At 47.7% G+C, this 21,817-nt stretch overlaps 1 protein-coding gene and 1 long non-coding RNA gene across 2 annotated transcripts; one reads left to right on the top strand and one right to left on the bottom strand.

The window, feature by feature from the left end:
- Positions 1 to 863: 863 nt before the first annotated feature.
- SLC25A15 (solute carrier family 25 member 15) lies at positions 864 to 21,595 on the bottom strand. The gene is made up of 7 exons (XM_025364791.1): positions 21,344 to 21,595; positions 17,749 to 17,872; positions 11,384 to 11,642; positions 5,664 to 5,801; positions 3,487 to 3,656; positions 2,370 to 2,528; positions 864 to 1,422 (listed from the first exon to the last, which is right to left on the bottom strand). The coding sequence occupies exons 2-7, from the start codon at positions 17,801 to 17,803 to the stop codon at positions 1,298 to 1,300; spliced, it is 906 nt and encodes a 301-aa protein (XP_025220576.1). The 5' UTR covers positions 17,804 to 17,872; positions 21,344 to 21,595; the 3' UTR covers positions 864 to 1,297.
- On the top strand, positions 2,935 to 11,397 carry LOC112611080. Its single transcript, XR_003116542.1, has 3 exons — positions 2,935 to 4,322; positions 5,717 to 5,889; positions 9,963 to 11,397. It is a non-coding gene; the product is annotated as an uncharacterized LOC112611080 (long non-coding RNA).
- Positions 21,596 to 21,817: the final 222 nt, after the last annotated feature.

Genomic DNA, 21,817 nt, shown 5'->3' with positions numbered 1-21,817 from the left:
CACTGTTCCTTGGAAGGGTTTCTGATTGGTGGAGGCAGAGCAGACAGTGAGTGGTCCAAAGTGGACTGATGGCCCCAAATGAGCCAACAAAACACCCAGGAATCCTACCCAGGCCAGGACCCAGAGACAAAAGGTAAGAGCTGTTGCCAGCCACATGGGTCTTCATCAAAGCACAGCGGCACTGCCTACCACTCAGCCCCTTCCTCAATCTAAAGCCCAAGAGGGGAAGTTCTTGGGGAGAGAAGGGAAGCTGGTAAAGGTCGTGCTATTTCCCAAAGGCCTGACCCTCTGGGCCACCCCCAGCAATATAGTCAGTGTGGAATATGATCCCACCAAGAAAATGAATGGCACTCTTTTAAGAGTAGAGCATCTTGGGGAAATCTAGGATGCCTACTCTGAAGCTTTTACTCAAGTGTGGAAGCCACACCAGTATGCAGGTATACTGTCTTACAAATCTAGAAGAATATTTTAGTTTTCAAGTACCCCATGAACACTTTTTAAAAAATTCAACCACTGGCTAGGTATGGTGGCTCACACCAGTAATCCTAGCACTTTGGGAGGCCGAGGTGGGCAAATCACTTGAGGTATAAGAGTTCGAGACCAGCCTGGACAACATGAAACCTCGTCTCTACAAAAAATACCAAAAAAAAAATTAGCTGGGCATGGTGGCACGCACCTGTAATCCCAGCTACTCGGGAGGCTGAGGTGAGAGAATTGCTTGAACCCAGGAGGCAGAGGTTGCAGTGAACTGAGATCATGCCACTGCGCTCCAGCCTGGGTGACAGAGTGAGACTCCCTATCAAAAAAATAATAATAATAATCAACCACTTAGAAAAGTATACCCATTAAGCAGACCCTACATCTAGGATGGGTTAAGCAACCATTTATAAGCATCTTCATGAGAAATGATCACCTCTGGGTTTTTCTGATATTTGAAATAAACATGGAACCAAACTGTATTTCCCTCAACACATAATGTCCAAATTGCATGTACAAGTGGAGGTTGTAGGAACTATATTCCGCCTTTTGAATTAGGCGCATAAGGCTACTGACCACTCTATATTTTACCAAGAGCAAGTGCGGTGACTTTTCTATTTCAGTACTATTATGGGCAGAAACGATATGATGCAAAATAGAGGTTCTTCCATAAAGTTTAAGATGTAGGGTAGAAAGGAAGACAAAAAGCAAAATTCCCAGGAAATCAGAATAACTTCACACTGGTCTTGTACTCCAAGAAACCCTGAGATGAACTGTAGTCCTCAAACACCTGTGCTTGGCTCAGGCTCACCAAGACACTTCAGTATGCTTCCAACTGGTTCATCATCAACTTCCTGCTATATTCGTAGGCCAAAAAGAGTGCTCCATTGGCAGGGAATGCTCGAATCATAGTAGGTTTCAGTCCAGAATATAAGGCCGTTATTCCTAGCAAATAAAAGGGCGATCAAAGACTGCAACAATCCCTCCTTTGGGGACACCCACGCAGCTGCATAGCACCGGTATATTTACATATGCAAACCCAGACAACAGTGCTAGCACAAGTCATGGAAGGATGCATTCCCAGCTTTCCCTAAATAGACTAACAGAAACAAGGACAAGTATTAGGTCTCCTGGCAAAACTGACTGATGCTCAGGTAACATACCCCAAATCCATGCTCGGTTCACTCTTAGTATATGGATGTGGCAGAGCTAAGGCCTGAGATGGCCAGACAGAGGCAACCATGGAGACAGAGGTGGCAGCAGCTCTGCAGCTTCACCTGGGCAGTGGCAGGAGCACCAACCTTGAAGCCGGAGACCTGTTTATAGTATTAGTACTGCCCAGGGTGGTTATGAAGATTGAATTAGATAAGGGAGGAAGGTGTAAATACTTTGTAAAACTTTACCTGTTATACAGATTTAAGGGAGGATTACTGTGAGTAATAGACAAGGTATCTGTGCTCTATTTGGGACACAGAGTTTCTGTGTTACTGTCCTCTTTCTTTCTCCAATCAAAACAGAGAAGTTCATATCTCAGATTTTTCTTTTTTTTTTTTTGAGACGGAGTCTCGCTCTGTCGTCCAGGCTGGCGTGCAGTGGTGCGATCTCGCCTCACTGCAAGTTCCGCCTCCCAGGTTCACGCTATTCTTCTGCCTCAGCCTCACTAGTAGCTGGGATTACAAGTGCCCACCACCACGCCCAGCTAATCTTGTTTGTATTTTTAGTAGAGATGGGGTTTCACTTTGTTAGCCAGGATGGTCTCAATCTCCTGACCTCGTGATCTGCCCACCTCGGCCTCCCAAAGTGCTGGGATCACAGGCATGAGCCACCGCGTCTGGCCCATATCTCAGATTTTAACATGTATATGGATGCTTGAGAAACAGGTATTTACTCACCTTCATTTTTCACAACATTTATAAAGGTTCTGATAAATCCTGCCTGTTTTCCAGACATGGAAAGAACTTGAATTCTGGATTTGATACAATCCACTGGGTATACCGCAAGCCAGAGGCAAATCCCACCAACTCCACCACTTAACATCAAAGGGACAGGGCCTAGAGAAAAAAAAAAAATAGCAAATGGTATTTTGTCTCAAGAACAGCTGATGTGACATTTCCAGAAGTCAATGTAGCAATGGCTGCAGGTAGATGAAAATAAAAATGCTAATGCGGCAGAATACAATTCTTTGAGGAAACGGTCAAAGCTCTTGTTACCAAGCTCTAAGAACACAAGGTTTTGTTTGGTAGCCCAGGTCTACCCCTGGGTCGTGCCAAGTACAAGAAGCCCTAGTGAGGGTTATATTTAGTTTGGTCACTGAGGTATCGAGGGCTGGCCCACATGAACCAGCAGGCCTCCAGCTGAGTGGCAACCCCCTACAGTGGGGAGAAGACAGGCCAAACACAATCTACGTCTTTTTTCAACTTTCTCACTCTTAAGTATTTTAATAGCCCTGATTCTTCCTTTACCATTAAACGCCAAAATTGTTTTTATTAAACATAGCAGTTAAGTCTGGGAGCTTGACTAACCACAGAATAGATTCAACACACACTGAGAGAGATGGTAAGAAAAACTCACTTATGTGAGCCAAACATCGCGTGTAGTTAAACCAACCAGCTAAACATGATAAGCTACAAAGAACTATGGTTTCCGCTGCTCTCAAAACACTATTAAGATGACCAAGTTTTAAGCTTATTTCAAGATTATTTATAGGTGATTCCCCAATTGGGAAAGTCATTTCTGGATTTCTTCTCCCCTAATATAGATCCAGAAAAATTAACAAACTTTATTCCAGTAAGAAAGTTTGGGATGTACTGCTTCAGGCCCTGCCCTAAGGAAATTATCAGGCCTGGAGGGTGGCCACCATGTTACCTTCTGGCATCCAGAAGCTTCCCTGTGCCAGATGCAGCCACCAATGTGGGGAGGAGAGCACAAAGGGCAGAGAATCCACAGAAACCACACCTGTAGGGAGCAAACACCATCACACCCCACTGCTGTCAACGCAAACACATTTACCTAGTTCATCTTTTGATCTCCCTGATGCAAAAAAGGACCGGCTCAGTTCATAGCCACCAAAGAAGAAGAAATAGCCCGGTACTTCTCGAAGTAAAGTGCTTGAGAGTCCATGGTAGAAGCCCAAGGGGCCATCCTTCCTAAGGATACTTTTGATGACAGACCACACTGTACTGGGAGGAAAGACAAAGAGCATGGTTATGGCAGGTGGGAAGAAAGGACCAGGGCATTTGCAACCAGTTAACAGATCTGGTCAAGCACTAGCAAGGAAGAAGCTGATTTTCTGAATGAAGAGCCAGGAACTGAGACTAAAAGGCATCCTTCTGTGGGAAGGAAATTTATTTACAGGAAGGAATTATCTAAACTCAGCAAGCATAAAATGGCATTTTATTGCCCGGTCCTTTATCGCCGTGATTCCTATTTCCTCAATCTTTCTGGTGTGTTTTTGGGAAATCTGTTCAGGTGCTTATAGGATTTGTTTTGTTTTAGTGCAGAGAAATGAGTGAAGGAGTAAATGTTGTTTGAAGGCAAGACAAATTCTGAGAACAAGTTATAGCTCCTGTTATGCAGAAGCACCAAGAATTTATTTCTCAGAGCACCAGGGATGCAGGAGAATTTCTTCTAAGCAGATCACAGCCCTGCTCCTGTAGCAGCCAGAACACAGAACACTTTTTGTCTGACTCCCCTTCATAATGGGGGGCTACCAGGGCAGGCTTATCCCTGCTAAGAACAGGCCAAGAAATCACATACTCAGTGCAACTCAGTGAATCCCTCTCTCCTCACTTTGTTCTCAGCAAGAAGGGGACTTGGCTTGGATAGATAAAGGATCAAGTCCCAAGGTAATAAAGGCCACAGACGTTTAATAACTATTTTCCTTCTGAGAGCTTCAGAAGGCACTGCTACATGGAATTTAATAAAAGTAATCCAGCTCAACACAATTAACCTCCCTTCCAATCCGAGGCTTAGCCCCAAGTTACCATACCATATGCTTTGTGTGAACACTGCTAGACCTCAAATACAAAGTCAGCTGATAATTCAAGGTGTCGATCTGCCTAAGTCCTTTGGATATAACTATTACTATCTTTTAATTACCTTGAATGACTTCCAAGGGACATGAGGGCAGCTTCCTGGGTAGTGTTAATGTTCTATTTGTTAATCTGGACACAGGTTACAAAGGCACATAAATTGTGTCACTAAATATAGAACTGCATACTTGTGACTTACATGTGCATTCATGATACTATGTGTATATCTGAATAAAAAGTTTTAAAGACTTACACTCTTGGACTTCTACGCGATGAATATTAGATTCAAATTGGTTGTAATGTGTCTCAAGGGTGTAGAAAACAGGGCACTCTTCCAAACCCCATTCTCACTGAGTGGGGACTGATCCCTGAAAATGGTCAATTTATCTACTGCTTTTTCCCAGCAGATTTATAGGCTTTGAGTTAACCACAGCAATATCCTTGGTCAGAACTCGGCCAGATGTCAAGATAAGTAGGCAAGTTTTGCAGTTAATAAGGATAATAAATTGCTTTCCAATTCAAGTAAATCAAATTGTGTATGACAGAGCACTCTCCAAGGATAATGGGAATGTGTTTTCAAGAGTGAGCTAGAGAGTGATTTAATCATTGAAGAGTAACTATGCTTACAAAAGTATTGATTAATGTTCTCAGAACTTGGACCATTTGCAGGTACACTTGAAGGACTGGGGATAAGTGGGGTAAGGAAAGCTACCTCTAGGAACTGGGGCAATCGGCCTGAATACCCATGTGAAACCTGGAAGTGGGCATCAAATATTCATCTCAGAATCCAAATTGGCACTTATGAAGGCTCAGGTCTAAGGCAAAGTTCAGAAGCCACCCACTATGTACCTCCAAAAATGGTTGAAGATCACGCCTTATGTTTCCAAGAGGCCAAAAAGGGTGTTAAGCTCCTGGTTTCTCCAGTTCTGGGGTATTAAATATCTGTCTAAGACTTTCTATGCAGTGGGTGGTGGGTCTAATCACAGCCAATCCTTTCAGAAAATCTCTGACTAATAGGGGAAAGCATTCTAGAAACAATATTTTGAGTAGATAAATCGGCTTCCACATCTGCCACTTTAGTACAATATAAAATGAGAAATCATCCAATTCACTAGGGCAATAGAGACCTGACGTTTGTGCCCAAGTGGTGCTTACTTCTGGCTTTTGGCTATCTTTCCTGATGTCTCCATCTCATACATGGTCTGCAGCCGGCACTTCACGAGCTCCGTGGGGCAGAGCACCAGTGCAGCAAAGGCAGAGGCGAAGGAACCGGCAGCTGCATTCTGCAGATCACTGAAAGCACACAAGCAGACAGTTACTCCTCAGCTTTTTCATTCCTTCGGCACCCACCACACGGAGGGCGCTCTGGTGATAAAGCAGGGTAAGGAGCCAGCTGTGAGGGCATGAACCTGTGATTTCAGCTACTCAGGAGACTGAGGTGGGAAGAGCACTTGAGTCCATGTGTTCTAGGCTACAGTGCTATGACTGCATCTGTGAATAGCCACTGCATTCCAGCTTGGGCAACAAAGAGAGACCTCCATGTCTAAAAAAATGATGAAAGGAAGGAAACTTGCATGTGCTGTTTCATCTAAGGATCCCACAACCGTGTAAGGCAGATAGCAGCACCCCAATTCCCTATGGGAAGTGACACTTAGAGATGAGATAATATGGCCAGTCACACAGCTACTATTTGCTAAGATGTGAACCCAGGTCTTCCTGACTGCAACACCCATATTCTTTTGATTACACACAGCGCTATGGACTGAATTTGATCCCCCCAAGGTGATGGTGTTAGGAGATGGGGCCTTTGGGAATAGTCAGGTATAGATGAGGTCATGAAGATAGGGCCACTGTGATGGGATTAGTCCCTTAGAAGAACAGGCCAGAGAGATCGCTCACTCTCTGCCATACGAGGACACAGTGAGAAGATGGCTATGTTCAAATTAAGAACAAGCCCTCGTCAGACACCAGATCTGCTGGAACCTTGATCTTAGACTTTTCAGCCCCTAGAACTATGAGAAATGTTTGTTTTAGTCACTCAGTCTGTAGTATTCTGTTACAGCAGCCAAAGCCAAGATACATTGCGACATAACAAAATAAAACTCCACAAAAAAACCCAAAGGCAAGGAGAAAAATATTGCCCACAGTCCCCCACTGAAAAACATGCAATATTAATACTTCAGTGTATTTGCCCTAAGTTTTAAATAAAACTAGGCTCTAAGACTATCCCCACATGCCCACAATCCAACCTGGAGCAGCCAGATGTGCAACGTAACTGCCACAGATGAAAACCCAGAAAAAAATTTAACCAAAAGTCGCTGCATCACAAAAAGATTTTCCAGTTCAGCTGATGACCTACCACCTCAGCAACACAGAAGAGGGTAAAATGGTGCCATGGGAGTGGGTGAAGCCAGTACAAGTCTGCAAGCTCAATGGTATGAGATGAAATGGCTAAACTGGAAATCTAAACTAGACAGCACGGTGAATGCACAAATACGAAAACAGAACCATTCGCCTCCTGTATGGATTTCGTACCAGCAGCCAAAGGTCACTAGCAGGGTTGTGAAACTGGAATCCAGTAAGAGTTCAAGAATATGGGAGGCCAGGCGTGTGGCTCACACCTATAACCCCAGCACTTTGGGAGGCCAAGGCAGGCAGATCACTTGAGGCCTGGCCAACATGGCAAAACCCTGTCTCTACTAAAAATTAGCCATGCCTGGTGGTGCGCGCCTGTAATCCCAGCTACCCCAGTGGCTGAGGCACAAGAAGCGCTTAAACCAGGGAGACGGAGGTTGCAGTGAGCCGTGATCATGCCACTGCACTCCAGCCTGGGCGACACAGTGAGACTCTTTCAAAAAAAAAAAAAAAAAAAAAAAAAAAGAGAATATGGGGAAAAGTCTGAGAAGTGTTTCAAAAGAAAGGCTTCTCTGCGAGTTCATGGTTCACGGGAGTTGGGATAGAAGGTCCCTTCCAGCCCCGGAAGAGTGTTGTGTCATAGGATCATGACTGGCATTTGGGGTGGGACAATCCTTCATTGGGCAGGAAGGACTGAACTGGTTCCCTGACACCCATTCAATGCTGGCATCGCGCTCTCACTGGACAGCCAAGATCGCCCTCACAGATTTCCAAAAACCCCCAAGGGTGGGTGGGAATCTCCTCAGCTAACTACCCAGGTAGAGAGAGAATCCCCTAACAATTTTTCTCCAAACTGTGAGCAAAACCGCAGACGGAGCCGGGCGCGGGGGCTCACACCTGTAATCCCAGCACTTTGGGAGGCCGAGGTGGGCAGATCATGAGGTCAAGAGATCAAGACCATCCTGGCCAACATGGTGAAACCTCATCTCTACTAAAATACAAAAATTAGGTGGGCATGGTAGTGCGCACCTGTAGTCCCAGCTACTTGGGAGGCTGAGGCAGGAGAATTGCTTGAACCCGGGAGGCAGAGGTTGCAGTGAGTCAAGATCACACCACTGCACTCCGCCTGGCAACAGAGTGAGACTCCATTCTCAAAAAAAAAAAAAAAAAAAAAAAAAAAGCACAGACGGACCTACCATATTCAGGGGCACTAAAGTTTTTCCAGTGTTAAAGATTAATATAAAATCAAGGCGGCGCTAGTCTTGGCCCTGGTTTGCTAGTCCCTGGCGGTCTAGCTTCTGTGCCATGGCCAGATGCAAGGGGGGTTCCCAGAGGCTGAGCTGGCCTTTGATACACCCAAATCTTTCAGAAGACTTTGCCTGGAGTGGGGCTTTCTTTCAGTAGGAAGACACTGCTTGCAGTGCAGACTTCCTTTTGATGTTAGAGAATTAAGCCTAAAACCATTAACAAAGAAGAACCAGGTACGCAAATGTACTTGCACACGCTTTTATGGCTTGTGGAAACCATCCAATGCTGTTCAGTCCACTCCTTTCCCCCACTTCACTCCTTAGCAGCTTGTTAGAACCAAAGCTTAAAATGGTTTCTGCTGTCTTTCAGTCAGCCTGCAGATCCACAGTTGGCCTCCCTCAGGGACTCTCTGTTAACCTGCTGACAGGCAATAGTCAATTAGGAGCATTAACCAGGGTCTGCCAAGTTTGCCAGGACAAAGGTGGCCATCAATAAATGTAGAAGTCTATTGAGTTGAAGATATAATAATGGCTCAGACATCTGAAGGAACACCAAGCACATTCTTATAGTGCAAGGACACGGTCAAATCAGATATGCAGTGGACTTTGGCTTTCCGATAAATACTTTCATCAACTAGTGCACAGGAGGAGGTGCACGGGCCCCTGGTTCTGCATGGAGTACGAATGTACAGAACTGGAATTGAAATGGTAGTAATTATAGGATGGGATTTTGTAAGAATCATCTGTTTGTCATATATTCAACAAACATGGACCTGAGCACTCCTGCTGTGTAAGACCCTGTCCAGCAAAACGTCAAAGCAGAACAACACTCTGGGTCATGTTGAAACCGGGAACAGACAAATATTTACAGTGTGATTGCAGAAATTCACCACAGGCTCTCACAAGCAGTTCTTTCCTTTCACTGCTCCTGATTAATCTTCTCTCTAGAACTGACCCTTATAAAATATTCCAGATCCCCAACCGTGGTCTGATGGAAAGGAGACTGGGCAGGAGCTCAGAGGACACAAGTCCAAGGCCTTAGCGGGGTGACCTTGCGCATGTCAATATCGGCACCTCAGTTCCTCCATCCCTTAGAGAGAAAAACATCTGCCTTGCTCTTGTCACAGGATCACGGTGAGGCCTACGGAGACATGATACACATGTCAGAGCTTTGCAGACTCTAAGAGAGCATTTCCCCAACAGGTAACCGGCAAACACTGTTCCTCAGAATGGAAAAAGAAAAAAAAGGCCCAAGCTCAAAAAAGATGAGCACTGGATTAGACAACGTTAATCAGGATGGTTTCTTTACTGCAAAACAACTAAGCATCTTTTCTTTTTTTGAGAGACAGGGTCTCGCTCTGTTGCCCAGGCTGGAGTACGGTGGTGTCATCTCACTGCAACCTCTGCCTCCTGAGCTCAAGCAATCCTCCCACCTTAGCCTCCCCAGTAGCTGGGACCACAGACGTGTGCTACCACACTCAGCTAAGTTTTGTATTTTTTGTAGAGATGGGGTTTTGCCATGTTGCTCAGGTTGGTCTCAAACTCCTGGGCTCAAGTAATCTGCCCACCTAAGCCTCTCAAAGTGCTGGGACTACAGGCGTGAGCCACTATGCCCAGCTTTAAGCATCTTTAATGAACTAAATAACACATACACTACATGAAATAAATGTACCCAGAGATAAATGTACCTCTTCATGAGAGAGACACTGTGACGTAATTTCCCAACTCTTTCTTAAGGACACCCAGCAATTCAATGTTCTGAAAGTAGTGTGGGGAAATGCAGCTGTAAGGTATTAGATTGTTCTCAGCAGAAAAGCAATACGCCCTTACCTGTCCTTCACTTTGTTCACAGGCTAAGGAAGCAAGAAAGTGGAGGGGCAGGCAGGGCCAGATCCCCAGTGGTTTCGCTCATGCAAGACAGAAGTCACTGTCTGTCCTGCGGCTGGAGGGGCTGCTTTGCTCAGAAGACACAGGTCTTCTCCAGAATCTCACGTAGCTGCTTACTGTTTCCCTGTCTTCTCTCCCCATTTTGTCCTTTGCTAAGGAAACTGAACTGAACTGAAGTCCAGGTCTTCTCTAATAGAGTCTCTCCTTCAACAGGGAACAAAACTACAGTCGCCTGTGGTTTTGGCTTCTGTTCAGTCTCCATCGTGGCACGCCACACTCTCCTGGTCTGTGCCCTGCTTGTTTCTTTACTGCCCTCCTGCCTGCCCTTTCTGTGCTGGAGGCTCATCTCATTCATGCTCAGCCCTCCTCGCTGTCTACACTGTCTTCTTGGGCAATCGTATCCAGTCCCAAGCCTCGAGCTCTACTCATCATGGTGGAATTCCTGCCTAGAAAAGGGCACACCTTCAGACCTCCAGGCACCTCCAGAGAACACTGCTGTGCACAAGGAACCGAATTCAGTTGTGTGGGACCTGCAGCTGCAATCAGGTTTCAAACTCCTACTGAAATAACTAAGACTGCCCTTTGCAATATTGAAGCTTATATAATAATTTTCAGTGGTATAAAATGAAATCAACGTTCAAAGCAGGGATAGCTAAACATCCCAGTGGTTTCCGAATTCTCTTTAGTCTCTATATAATAAATACCCAAGGCAAGACCAAGAACGAGGCGAAGTCTGATGTTTCGGGAAGATCCGGACAGTGAAAGGTGGGTTCCCTTGCATCTTTGCAAACATTTCCAACCCTTCCTAAAACTCCTGCAATTCATCTGGCTCAGACAACCTCTTCCAATACTCTGCTTTTTGCTAATGAAAGAAAAGCTAAAACGTGGATCATAAGCGGCATCTACAGTTTTAGTGCAGCATGTCTGCTGATGACAGGTAGCACCGCCAGCTGCATTTGAACAGCATTCTACTGGAGAAAACTGAAACCGCAGGGCGGTTCGTTCTCAGTGGTGGATGACGAGCAGGTCTCCTCTGTGACGTGCATATGTGGTTTCCAAGTTTTACATGATGACAATCATAAATAAAAGTTTTATATGATGACTTCATAAATAAAAGGAAAGCAGTTGTTTTTTAAAAAAGAAATGTTCTTCCACATAAGGCATCAGTAAAATTGTGACCCTACAACAGTAGATGTTTTTTAATTTTTATTTTTTGTAGAGATGGGGATCTTGCTATGTTGCCCAGGCTGGTTTTGAACTCTTAGCCTCAAGCCATTCTCCTGCCTTTGCCTCCCAAAGTGCTGGGATTACAGGCATGAGCCACCATGCCTTCCCAGTTTTGTGGGGTTTTTTAAAAATAAAACAAAGCGTGTGTCCTTGACTCACCTCAGCTTTGCCTGCTTGTCCAATCCAGCCACTTTCCGCACCACCTGCTGGCAGAAGCCATAGCACATGAAGAGGACTGAGTTCTCAGCGATGTTGGCGATTAGTGCTGGGCTGGTCCCCTTGTAGAAGCCACGGAAGCCCACCTGGGAGTAAGTCTTCAGGCAGCAGTCCGTGAGGCCCCGGTACAGGTCAGGGAACGTCTGCATCTTCACTTTCATCGTGTCAAAGGGCTGCCCAGTCAGTACACACGCTGTGCCCCCTGGAATCAGGACAGATGACTGCTCTAGTATGAGGCTACATTTCCATTGTCTATGGAAAGAAGGCACAGGCAGCCTACCCCAGAACTTACCCCTGCTTCAGTTCATTTCAACCTCTTTTCCTCCAAAACCTTCCAGCCATGTCCAGTAAACGATTTATAGCAGGTCCTTGATGTGCCTGGCATCTAAGTCGCACCCTGAAGGAGCTCATGCCAGGCAGGGGAGAGAGACAGACATGTGCTCAACAGTGGCAGGCAGAGGATACAACAGTGCAGTGAGTATGTAGGAGCCTGAGCAATAGGGTCAGAGGGACTACAGCTTTGCTGCGAGATCCTGGACAAGCCACGTAACTTCTGAGTCTCAGCTCCTCATCCATGCCACCTCATAGGGTTAGCATGAGGATTAAATAAAAATGGAGGAGACAGGCTTAGCACAGCACCAGTTACGTAAGTGGTTAGTAACCAGTGGCTACTGTGTGTGTGTGAAACGGAAACCACAGAAAGGGAGGGGAAACCTGGGAAGACTTCATCACTCACTTTGCCTAACGCCCAGTGGGACTGATCAGACCCGGCACCACAGAAAGGAAACAAGGAGCCGGGCTAATTAATCCCCAAAAAGCTAAATATTTCATTCTATAGAAAAATCTCTTTAATTTGAGCTCTACCGATTAATAACGTGTATTTAGAGAATGGACTGAAATTTATTTATGCTTAGCTTAAATCCTTTATTTATATACTTTTATAAGAATATTTACAGCAAAGTCTACATTGCACAAAATTTTTTTTTTTTTTTTTGAGATGGTATCTTGCTCTGTCACCCAGGCTGGAGTGCAGTGGTGCAATCTCAGCTCACTGCAACCTCCACCTCTCAGGTTCAAGGAATTCCTGTGCCTCAGCTTCCCGAGTAGCTGGGATTATAGGTGCCCGCCACCACACCTGACTAATTTTTGTACTTTTCATAGAGATGGGATTTCACCATGTTGCCAAGGTTGGTCTCGAACTCCTGGCCTCAAATGATCCTCCTGCTTCGGCCTCCCAAAATGCTGGGAGGCATGAGCCACCATGCCCAGCCACGTGAAATCATTTTAATAAAAATTCTAAACGGCAGAAAAGGAATGAACTGTAACCACCCTACAACATCCCCACACCCTGTAGTAAGGTTGGTGTCATGGGAACTCCCAGTGGTTAGCGTTTACCATCCCCTCCTGGACCTGAGAGGAGCTCTTAAAACTTCATCAAAATGCAAAAGAAGGCTTATAGAAAATATCTGACAAATGCAACTTCCTGACTTCGACATTATACATAGTTATTCCATTTAAACTCTGGAAAGTGGAGTTGGGGGAAGGGACATTAAGAATAATTCTCAATTATTTATTGGCAAATAAGCCAACACTTCCAAAGAGTCTGAAAACCACTTGATCTCTTTTTTTTTGAGACGGAGTCTCGCTCTGTCGCCCAGGCTGGAGTGCAGTGGCGCGATTTCCACTCACTGCAAGCTCCGCCGCCTCCTGGGTTCACGTCATTCTCCTGCCTCAGCCTCCCGAGAAGCTGGGACTACAGACGCCCACTACCACACCCAGCTAATTTTTTCGTATTTTCAGTAGAGACGGGGTTTCACTGTGTTTGCCAGGATGGTCTCGATCTCCTGACCTCGTGATCCGCCCGCCTCAGCCTCCCAAAGAGCTGGGATTACAGGCGTGAGCCACCGCGCCCAGCTTTTGATCTCTTTTTTAAGCAACAAGCAATATGATCTGTGTGAGCCCATCGTTACTGTTCATTTCTTCCAGGAGAGGAATGACACACTTCTGCCTTTAACTGCCAAATAATCCCCAATTCTGAATGAGTGGAATATAAGTTAATATGATTTTACTATGATTAATCCTGAGTCATTCTCTCCCAGGTACTGCTGGGCTAGGATAAAAAGATATCTGAATGACATTAAAATAATTTAATTATTCCCAGAGAAGAGGTGACAGAATGTTTTAAGTGGCTGCATAATTCAGAGAGCCTAGATGCAGATAAGCTGCATCTAGCCATAAAGCATTTAATTCAGCACATTCATCTTTGAAGTTGATCATCTTGAACAGTTCAGGCATCACAGGTTACTAGAATACATATTTGTCGTATAGCTGGGATAGTTACATTTCCAACAGGGAGAAGGGGGAGGCTAATGAATGTACAAATGCTAGGACAACTGTCTCCCGTCCTCTGCGAGGGTAAGCTAACTTCCTGTGTAATTTACCGCAAATGACATGGTCATGGCGCTCACGGTGCCCTCAAGTGAGAGAAGACTGTTCTAACACCAGTACCAACCACGGAGCCTGACACGTAGTAGGTTCTCAGAGATCTATCAAGTCCATAAAGGCATGAATAAATATTATATTTCTCCACTTGCCTAGAAGTCAGACTTCTGATCTTATTCTCCTTAAAAGACAAATAACAACATTCTTTAGGCGGTGTGGTGGCCAGCCAAGCACCTTATTCCGCAGGAAAGGCACTCAGACTATGTCATACCTAACACTTTACCAAGGGTGGTGGTTTGGATTTTCAGTCCTTGACATAGAATCACTAAATCTTGAAATATAGAGGAAATCTATCAGGGCAGGGGCAGTGTCTCAGGGAAGGGACAGCTCTGAAGAAGACAGAGAGGTGAGAATAGAGAAGCAGACTCACACCACAGGACCAGGTCCACCCGAGCAGAGGTGAGGCCCTCAAACCCCTCTGGAGGCCATCCATAAAGGTTTAACAGGGCAGGGAGGTATATCATTTTCAAGAAACTCCAACCAAAACAGGTTTGGGGTTGTTTTTAATTTTGGCATTTGAGAAGATAAACTTCAATGATCTGAAATGCCACATTCCCCAACTACGCCAAACAAGCTACACTGCAACAGTAGTCAAAGTAGTGACTGCATTGTTTTAGAGCTGCTGAATGACTAACTCTTAAAGTGGTACCAAGTTTCCCTCCAAGACTATTTAACTTTTGGGATCCACGCGCCCCCATTTCAATAATTATCTGATTACCTAAGTTCTTGAAATCCTCCTTCGTCCTAGCTGATTAGGGACCTAGATCTCTTACAGCCATTGCAGATAGGGAAATGAGAACTTCCCAGCACTTTAGACTAGATGAGCTGGCTGAAAACCTGTGTGGTGGGGAAAACTTTGTTTAAAAGGAAAAGAAGAAATACACACAACACCACATTTAAGCTCCATCCACATCACCTCGGGCAGCAGCTGGCTGTGTGCTTACAGTCGGATCGCTTCCATGGGTGACCTCTGCCACAAAACACTACAGGTCCTCTGCTCCTATCCAGTGGCTGGCAGAAAAATCCCAAAGCCCAGCAAGTTCCACATCCAGAAAGTCAGGGCCCAAAGGCTCCAAACTCACCCTCCCCTCCAGTGTGCTGCAGACGCATTACGGAGTACTAAAACAGAGACGGCACCACCACCAGACAAGCGACCCAGGGACCTCGGTCCTGCCCTGTCTTCACACCATCTTGTTGCATAACCTTGAACAAGTCTACTGCTCCTCGTGGGCCTTTTTCTACATACTCAACGAGCACTGGAGCCAACAATGTCTAAAGGTCGCTCTAGCTCCAGCACTCAAAGACTCCAAGATCCTCTAAAGTGGGAATCTACTTTCCATTTGCATCCCATGGGCCTCACAGCAGAACAGAGGTTTTTGTGTCACTGATGGGCACCTCCTCTGCCCAGGCCCCAACCTAGAGACCAAGTCTCCCTCCTCTTCCCCATCCCATCCCCCCAAGGAATGGGCTTCGTTGTCCTCAGAAGTTAGACTACCCATCGCAGCTCTACCTCGGTGAGGGGCATCTCTGTGTCGCCAGCACAGGGAGAAATACTTGTCCAACAGTGATGGGGACAGTGTGTCAGTACACATAAGGGACCAATACGTGTTCAAAACATGCCCACCAGCAAATGCCTTACATACCAGCCTCCCAACCATACTGTTGCAATTTCTATCTTTCAAACTAACGGTAAATTATAAATGTGGTACCCAAATACCTGTATGCACATAAATAGGAAAAGGTAGACTTTTAAATTCTATCACCAGAGGTTCTAGGTCTTTGACAGACTGACTGAAAGACATAAAATGTCAAAAGCTGAGACTACATGTGGTTACACACCCTCCTACTGCAGACGCAGAACTGAGCCCAGGAGCATTCACTTGCTAGGCGGCCGGGGGCAGGCAGATGGTTGCACCATTCTCAGGGTCAGCGTCCTCCCCAGTGTGCCATGGGGGAGGGGAGGGGGCCCGGGGCCCAGGAGGCTGTAGCCTAAAGGCACACAGTGGGCAAGAGACTACTGGGCAGACCCCCAGCAGCCTTCAGTTCCCTGGGCATCTGGGGCCGGGACGCGCCTTGTAGGTTCTGCCCTGGGAGAAGTACCCTTGCCCAGTGCCCCTCATTAGTGTCAGTGACGCGCTCTCTCCAGTCCTCCTCATTAGCATACCTTGGCCGACCTTTGGCTCATGGGAAAACACTTTGCTCTTCCCTGAACAATTTCTTTTTCACAATGGAGCAAATGACTGATGGGGTGGCCACACTCATGACTATACTCATCTGCTGGTGGTGGGGTGGGGGTGTGCTGGAGAAGGACGGCACTGGACAACACGCCTCTGGCCTCCCCACTCCAGGGAGCTGCAACTACTATGAGAATCCTGTGGGAGGCCAGGGTAGTCCGGGGTTTCCCTTTGGACAGTCGGCATTCCAGCTGCTCCTCCTACTTCTGGACTCTGGAGAACCAAATTACCACCACGCCCTTCCCATTCTGCCTGTGCCTCAGCCTGAGGGTCCTGCTCTTCTTGCAGGTTCAAGCTGATCTTTCTAAGGAGTAGCCTGCACGATGCCAGCACTACCCCCTTATCACAGGCAGCACCTCCCTGTGCCGGGGGAGCCTCAGGCTCTTGGGTTTAGGCCCCTGGGCTCAGGTTAGCTGACATTCCCAGCAAATCCCACAACTTCTTTCACGGCTCTAAGACACAGTCCGTTATCAGTCTTGTTTTCAAAGACATGTCTTTTTTTTTTGAGACAGAGTTTCCCTCTTATTGCCCAGGCTGGAGTGCAATGGTACGATCTCAGCTCACCACAACCTCCGCCTCCCGGGTTCAAGCGATTCTCCTGCCTCAGCCTCCCAGGTAGCTGGGATTACAGGCATGCACCACCACGCCTGGCTAATTTTGTATTTTTAGAAGAGATGTGGTTTCTCCATGTTGGTCAGGCTGGTCTTGAACTCCTGACCTCAGGTGATCTGCCCGCCTCGGCCTCCTAAAATGCTGGGATCACAGGCATGAGCCACTGCGCCCAGCCTTTTAAAGACATTTCTAAGAGTGTCCTCCTTTGTTTCCCAACACTAGCGGGGACAGTAAGTGGTATTTCCCAGGAGATGCTATGGTGTTCTTTTTGCACTACAAGGGCTCTGAAGACTGCCAGGCTTGAAGTGAAGAACCATTGTCACCTGCATATCCCAGCCAGGTGACAACGGACAAGGGGCTTCACCTCTGAGCTGTTTTCCAGCTGTACTGGGCACATTCCACCCCTCACCCTGACTCACAAGGTATTAACAATAATGGACACTCCTCTACCTTCTGCCACGCTCTGAACAATACTGTACTTCCATCAAATGGATTCATCCCAAAGGTAAAGCACGTCGCTTCTGGAGGGAGAGAGGTAATATTTTCCTACCACTTTCATCTGATCTCATTTACAGGGTAGCTGAGGAATAGAGCGAACTGGGTTTTCTCTGGGATGACAGTTAGGCATTGCTAATGACTGGGACATGTTCTGAAGTACGCGTCATCACACAGCTTCATCATTGTGCTATCACAGAGCATACACACCCGACTCGAGATGGCATAGCCTACTCCACACCTAGGCTAGACCGTATGGCCTGTGGCTCCTAGGCCACACACCTGTACAGCATGTTACCGTACGGGATGCTGTAGGCAACTATAACACAGTGGTATTTGTGCATCTAAATGTACCTAAACACAGAAAAGGTATAGTAAAAATACGGTAGTATAATCTCATGGGACCACCACCAGCTACGCCGTCCATCACCGACAGAAACATGGTGAGAAGGCACATGACTGTACCTGCAGCCCCCGCCGTGAGGTCAATAGCAGCCTGGATAGCCGGATTGGACTTCATGTTTGCCCACTCTTCTGCTGGTCTTGTGGAAGGCAACTCTCTGGAGCTTATGACAGGCACCACATATCCCTGCAGGGAGGCAAGAGTTCGCCATTAGTCCAAATCTGCAGCATCCTGTTCTCTAGGCCTGCAGCCAAATGACGGAACCCAAACTTCTGGGAGCCATGAACTGGGCTCCACATCGTTCCAAAGGAAAGGGGCTCAAGGTATCAGTGCAGCTTAGCAACTGCCCCCTGGAAAACTCACAGATCAAAAAACTCCCCTGCGTATCAATGCTACAGCCACCAGCAGCACTTCAAGTGACCTTTCTGAAAACTGAAAAAATGAACACCAAATAAGTAAGCCAATCACAGTACCAAACCGCATCAGACTCGTTTTTTTAGAGGCCTACGTTGAGCCAGCAATTGAACAGGCTCAGTTCTAAATTCAGACAGCAGCCTGTGCTGGGTGCCTAAGGGGATCTCACAAGACAGTAGGTCTGGAAAGGAACACGCAGGTGGCCAAGGCTGGGAGCTGCACCCTGGATCACACACGCCTCGGTGAATGCCTGCTTTACCTGCAGCGTGGCTCCTTCAGCCTCTACAGCTGGGAGTCCTCATCTGTACAAGGTGAATAATAAAAATATTGTAAAACAAAGGTAGTCACAAATAGCCACATCAGACTGATGGGACGCCCCACTGTGCACAAGCGTCACGTGCTCTTAGAACAAGGCCCTGCACAAGCACCTTCCTGTCACACACATCTTCCTGTCACCACAGTCCACTAGCCCTTCAAATGTAAACGTGCGCAGGAGTCGTCTGGGGGGCCTTGCTAAATAAAACGCAGCTTCTGATTCAGTAGCCTCGGTCAGGACCAGAGATTCTGCCTGTTTTGATGAGCTCCCAAGTGAGGCGGACAATGCCAGTCCACAAACTCACACCTTGAGATACAACACCTGGCCCATTGTGTCCAAATCCGCTTGATCACCTGGAGTACTTATTAAATATCCAAATTGCCAGGACTTTCTTCTGGAAATCTTGATTCAGTATGTTTGGGTTGGAGCCTTGGACATTTGGGAAAAAGAGAATTTCTTTCTCTCCCTTAAGACAAAAGTCAACCACTGTTGAGGCGTGGGCTTAATAAACGTTGACTAAAATATCCAACTCAACAACCAATCCTGTATAACTTTCAAACCGTGCCAGTAACTTATTTGCAAATAATAAGGAACAACTTATTCCTCATCACATTGAGGAGCCGTGTGACCCATCGTGCTGGATCAGAGATGAACACCAAGTGCCCTCCTAACACCAACGTCACCCTGAACGTCAACAGGAAACACTGGCCGTGGAGAAGTTGTTTAAACCTCTTGAAGCATTTTGCCAATGACCATACTTCAATAATCTTCCTTTATTTACAAAAAATTTTAAACCAGTGGCAACAACAGCACATTACTTAATAAAGCAACTAAGTTAGAAGTGCAAGACACTGATTTATACGCTGTTGATAGATCTGAAGAGACAGGACCATTTACTAGGCTGAAAAGGTGGCGGCCATCTGGTATCTTCCTAAAAAAGTTTATCAGGGTCCTGGCCAGGCGCGGTGGCTCACGCCTGTAATCCCAGCACTTTGGGCCAGCCGAGGTGGGCGGATCACGAGGTCAGGAGTTTGAGACCAGCCTGATGAATATGGTGAAATCCCCCTCTCTACTTAAAATATAAAAATGACCCCGGTGTGGTGGTGCACACCTGTAGTTCCAGCTATTCGGGAGGCTGAGGCAGAAGAATCACTTGAACTCGGGAGGCGGAGGTTGCAGTGAGCCGAGATTGTGGCACTGCACTTCAGCCTGGGCGACAGAGCGAGATTCCATCTCAAAAAAACATGTTTTAAAAAGTTTATCAGGGTCCTAATCCCTTCCCAGAAGGCAAACTAAGGCCTGGAGCAAGGCAAGGTCAACCAAAGCCACCCAACTGTCAGTGACAGAGGATTCAGTTCAAAGTCCTGTCCTTTCAGGCCTGTGCCTACAAACCAACACTTAATCTGAGTATTTCAACCTGGCCAAAGGCAACACAAAACACCCAACCCTGTATTTTAGGGAAAGAAAAAAACCGGGGCAACTGAGAAGACTGACAGAGGCAAGTCCAATGTGGCCTCCCAGATAAACCTCAATGCGCTTATTTCTTTTGGCACAGACACTTCTCTCTTAACTTTGAAGGAAAGTCACATCACATCACACTCTGTCTGTCCATATGAATTAAACCCTGTTAGGTGAGCCAAACTTAAACACATTAAATTCTACAAATAGGCCAGGCACAGTGGCTCACACCTGTAATCCCAGCACTTTGGGAGGCCAAAGCGGGTGGATCACCTGAGGTCGGGAGTTCGAGACCAGCCTGACCACATGGAGAAACCCCGTCAAAATACAAAATTAGCTTGGCGTACTGGGCCATGCCTGTAATCCCAGCTACTAGGGAGGCTGAGGGAGGAGAATAGCTTGAACCCAGGAGGCGGAGGTTGCAGTGAGCCCAGATCGCCCCCATTGCACTCCAGCCTGGGCAACAAGAGCGAAACTCCATCTCAAAAAAATAAACAAATAAATAAATAAATTCTACAAATAGCCACTAGAATTATTAGGATAGAAAACGATGACGGGTACTAACAGATTCACTCAGGAGTGGGCAACTAATTCACATTATGTGTAGCTCTGGCTTGGAGAAGACACAGGGCTTGGAGAAGGCAAGACTGTTCACCATGAATTAAAATTGATTTATGAGCTTGCTGTAGCACTTGGAATAGAAAAAAGAATCTTTTCAGCGCCTTTGACCCCTCTCTCAAATTACAACAGGGTGCGACTGAGGAACAACAGTGCCAACCACCCATTTTTCTCCACCCTTGGGGAAATTAACTTTTTTTTTTTTTTTGGATGGGAGGGAGAGTCAGTAGATGAGGCTGCATTTTCCACGAGCGAACACGAACCGCTGCGGGAAGATCCCGGCTTCTCGCTAAAGCTGGGGCGGCATGAGCCGCTGGCCAGCTCGCTATCCAGTCCCCAGAGCCCGGGCTTTAGGTAAAGCGTGGAGATGCCAGAGCCCGGGCTTTAGGTAAAGCGTGGAGATGCCAATCAGTTTTGCCGCCAAGGACCTGGCCAGGCGCGTGTCTTCCCGGGCCTCGCAAGCAGGGAGACGACTTCCAACTTTCTCTGCCCGGCCCTAAACGCTCGCCGCCGCTGCCCAGCCGCCCACTCCTGGACAGCCTGCAAGTCTCCATTCAGAAGCGGCTCTGTGCTGCCCAGCACTGGCGCCCCGGGGGTGCGGAGCCCCGCAGCCAAATGACACGACTTGCGGGCAAAGAAGGACAAAAGTTCTCACTGGGTGGGCACTGCGGGAAGGAGGCCGACGACCCCGAGATTCTCTGGGTTCCACGGCACGTGTGCGGCTACGCTGGCTGCTTCCCCCGCTGCCCGGGAAGGTCACGCCGCCCGGACACCGAGGCCCGCCCCGCGCCCCGCTCCCTCCGCCTGGCGCGCTCCCTGCAGCTGCAGGCGCCAGGCCGGGCTGCGCTCACCGCCGCGCCGGCGTGGCCGCGTCCCGCTCAGGCTCTGCCGCCGCTCTCGGCTCCGGGTCGCCGGCTGGGGCGGCCACTTAACACCCACGTCGGCCACGGACGGCCCTCCGCCCCGCCCTCCGCGCAGGCAGCCCGGGCGGCGGCCCCGCTCAGCTCAGGAGCGCCCCTGCGGCTGGGGGACGGGCTGCGCAGGGCCGCGCCCAGGCCGGGACCCGGAGCCGCCACCGCCTACCGGCCCTGCCACAGCCCCCAGCACGGGAAGCGGAAGTGGGCGTGGGGCCGCGGCGCGCACAGCCCAGCCAGCGACCCGGTGTGGCGCTGCGGCCGACCCTGGTGAAGCTGGAGAGCGGGGCCTGCGCCTCCGGAGACTTTCCCGCCTCTGGGATCCCTGAGACCCTCTCTGCGACCGGACCCTAGTTAGCCTGCTGGGCTGGGACTGAGGGCTGGGGGCTGGCAATGTCAGTGGTTGGGAGG

Source organism: Theropithecus gelada, chromosome 17 (assembly GCF_003255815.1).
Source record: "Theropithecus gelada isolate Dixy chromosome 17, Tgel_1.0, whole genome shotgun sequence".
In the NCBI taxonomy this organism is placed as follows: domain Eukaryota; kingdom Metazoa; phylum Chordata; class Mammalia; order Primates; family Cercopithecidae; genus Theropithecus; species Theropithecus gelada.
This window is presented reverse-complemented; position numbering and strand designations above follow the sequence as displayed.

Bases quoted from the DNA above. Each gene is read 5' to 3' on its own strand.
- SLC25A15 (XM_025364791.1), bottom strand. From the start codon at position 17,803: ATGAAGTCCAATCCGGCTATCCAGGCTGCTATTGACCTCACGGCGGGG. The intron at 5,802-11,383 runs GTGAGTCAAGGA...GTGTGCTTTCAG, and splicing joins GACAAGCAGGCAAAGCTGAG to TGATCTGCAGAATGCAGCTG. The intron at 1,423-2,369 runs GTGAGTAAATAC...TTTATTTGCTAG, and splicing joins AAATGTTGTGAAAAATGAAG to GAATAACGGCCTTATATTCT.